This window comes from Etheostoma spectabile, chromosome 9, assembly GCF_008692095.1.
Source record: "Etheostoma spectabile isolate EspeVRDwgs_2016 chromosome 9, UIUC_Espe_1.0, whole genome shotgun sequence".
Taxonomy (NCBI): domain Eukaryota; kingdom Metazoa; phylum Chordata; class Actinopteri; order Perciformes; family Percidae; genus Etheostoma; species Etheostoma spectabile.
In genome coordinates, this window is record NC_045741.1 from 10,759,235 (window position 1) to 10,761,165 (window position 1,931).

The 1,931-nt window shown below is 41.8% G+C and overlaps 1 protein-coding gene across 1 annotated transcript in view; it reads left to right on the top strand.

Moving 5' to 3' along the window:
• The window catches only part of LOC116695168 (glutathione hydrolase-like YwrD proenzyme), an 8,299-nt gene that overhangs the window by 2,476 nt on the left and 3,892 nt on the right, over positions 1-1,931 (top strand). The window contains 3 exon segments of the mRNA XM_032525269.1: positions 383-535; positions 611-698; positions 1,508-1,679. Coding sequence (XP_032381160.1) covers positions 383-535; positions 611-698; positions 1,508-1,679 — 413 coding nt within the window.

Here is a 1,931-nt window from a genome sequence, read left to right on the forward strand (position 1 = left end):
ACACACACACACACACACACACACACACACACACACACACACACACACCCCTGAGACCGTAGAAACAATATCAGTGACCTCAGCCTCATTGATGAATGGTTTCCATGGGATCATAGCGGTCATTCCTCAGCGATGACGGTGTGTGTGTTACGTTCTTGTTGAACAAAAAAAAATATCACACATTCACACACACCATCTTGTTCATTTGCCAACATTGATTCAACTTGTAGATACACACAATAGTGCACAATTCACCCGCATATTTTCAAAGTCTAGACTCATGTGTGGCATAACATCATGCAAAAAATATAGTGATTTAAAAAGAAATAAACCCTCTTATATAATGATTGATTGAACAGTTGATGGATGGATGTATTGACAGGAACTGGGTGAGCGCGGCAAACCAGCTTTCTACCAGGGCAGAGTGGCCGAAGCCATCGTTGATGTCATTAACCAAAATGGAGGAGTCATGACTCTGGAGGACCTCAGCAGCCATGAAAGTGAGGTCTTTACCCCCATAAGCACAGAATACAAGGTGAGGTCAGCGCCTATTCTTGTCTTTGTTTTGATAACATGGTCAGCAGAAGGAATGACTCCATTGTGTGTTCAGGGTGTGCGTCTATGGGAGCCTCCTCCGAACAGCCAGGGATTGACTGCCCTGCTGCTGCTCAACATCATGGAGAACTTCCCTCTCAAAGGTATTTACTGGCCTTATAATAAGATCAAATGTAGATATTGGTCTGGTGATTCAAAATTCACTTCATGAAAAAAATAAAACAATAGCATACTAACATTATTACTCATATAAGTCTTGGTTTTATTTGCCTGGAATTAGATATTCTCCTCTTAAATCTCAGTTCTCATAACAGTACAACGGAGGTTAATAGAATTATGTTTGTGTTGCTCAAAACATTGAAACATGACACTTGAAAAACTGCAGCAGTTTCTCCATACAATTTACTTAAGTTTTCATAAGGACTATTTCTTTTGTAGAAAGTGATTTCAGTGAAAACTGTTCACAGTCTGGATTATATAAAGCTGTTTAGATGCAGCTTCTTCTCTCACACTAGTGAAAGCTGATTGCTGGGAAGTGCAGTCATAACCAACACAGCAAGTAGAGATTAGGATAGAAGACCTGGCGACCAGTCCATAGGGTACCGTGGTGTACCCGGCTTCTTACTCAAGGTCAGCTGGGAAAAGCTCCAGCCTCTGTGACCCTTTCTTGGATAAGGTATAGACGGTGGATGGTTGGATGCTTCTTGTAGCTTGTCACTTGACCTGTTGATGGGATGAGTCCCACAATGTCACATATCTTTAGATAGCAATAGCAAAAAGGATGACATGTTGATTTTGGGAAATTATACTTGATTATGTCTACTATGTGTTTGTCGGAAGTTGCTGTTATCCTTTCATTGACTTTTTCAAGAGCACAAAACCAAAAGTCTAACAAAAAAATGAAAAGTTTGTGGATCTTAGAATTTGAGTTGCACTAATCTGTTGTGTGTAGCTGCAGGCCACAATAGCTCTGACTACATCCATGTACTGGTGGAGGCCGTGCGCTTGGCACAAATAGACGCCCTGTGTTACCTGGGCGATCCAGACCATGTTGCCATGCCTCTGGAAACCTTACTGGACAAGAGCTACAGTCACCAGCGAGCGCAGCACATCAGCATGGACAGGTGTGTGTTTGTGCGTGTGCGTGCGTGTGTGTGTTAGTACCACTGTGTACCAGTCATTCTCTGTTGACTTTAGATAGGACTGTGTGTGCATGTTTTGGCAACAGTATGTATTTATTGGTCAGAACGGTAAACTTTGAACTGTAGGCCTTAATCAGTTCTAAGACAAATGGACTATAAGTATAAAACAACATAATACTGCATCTTCTCACACACACACACACACACACACACACACACACACACACACACACA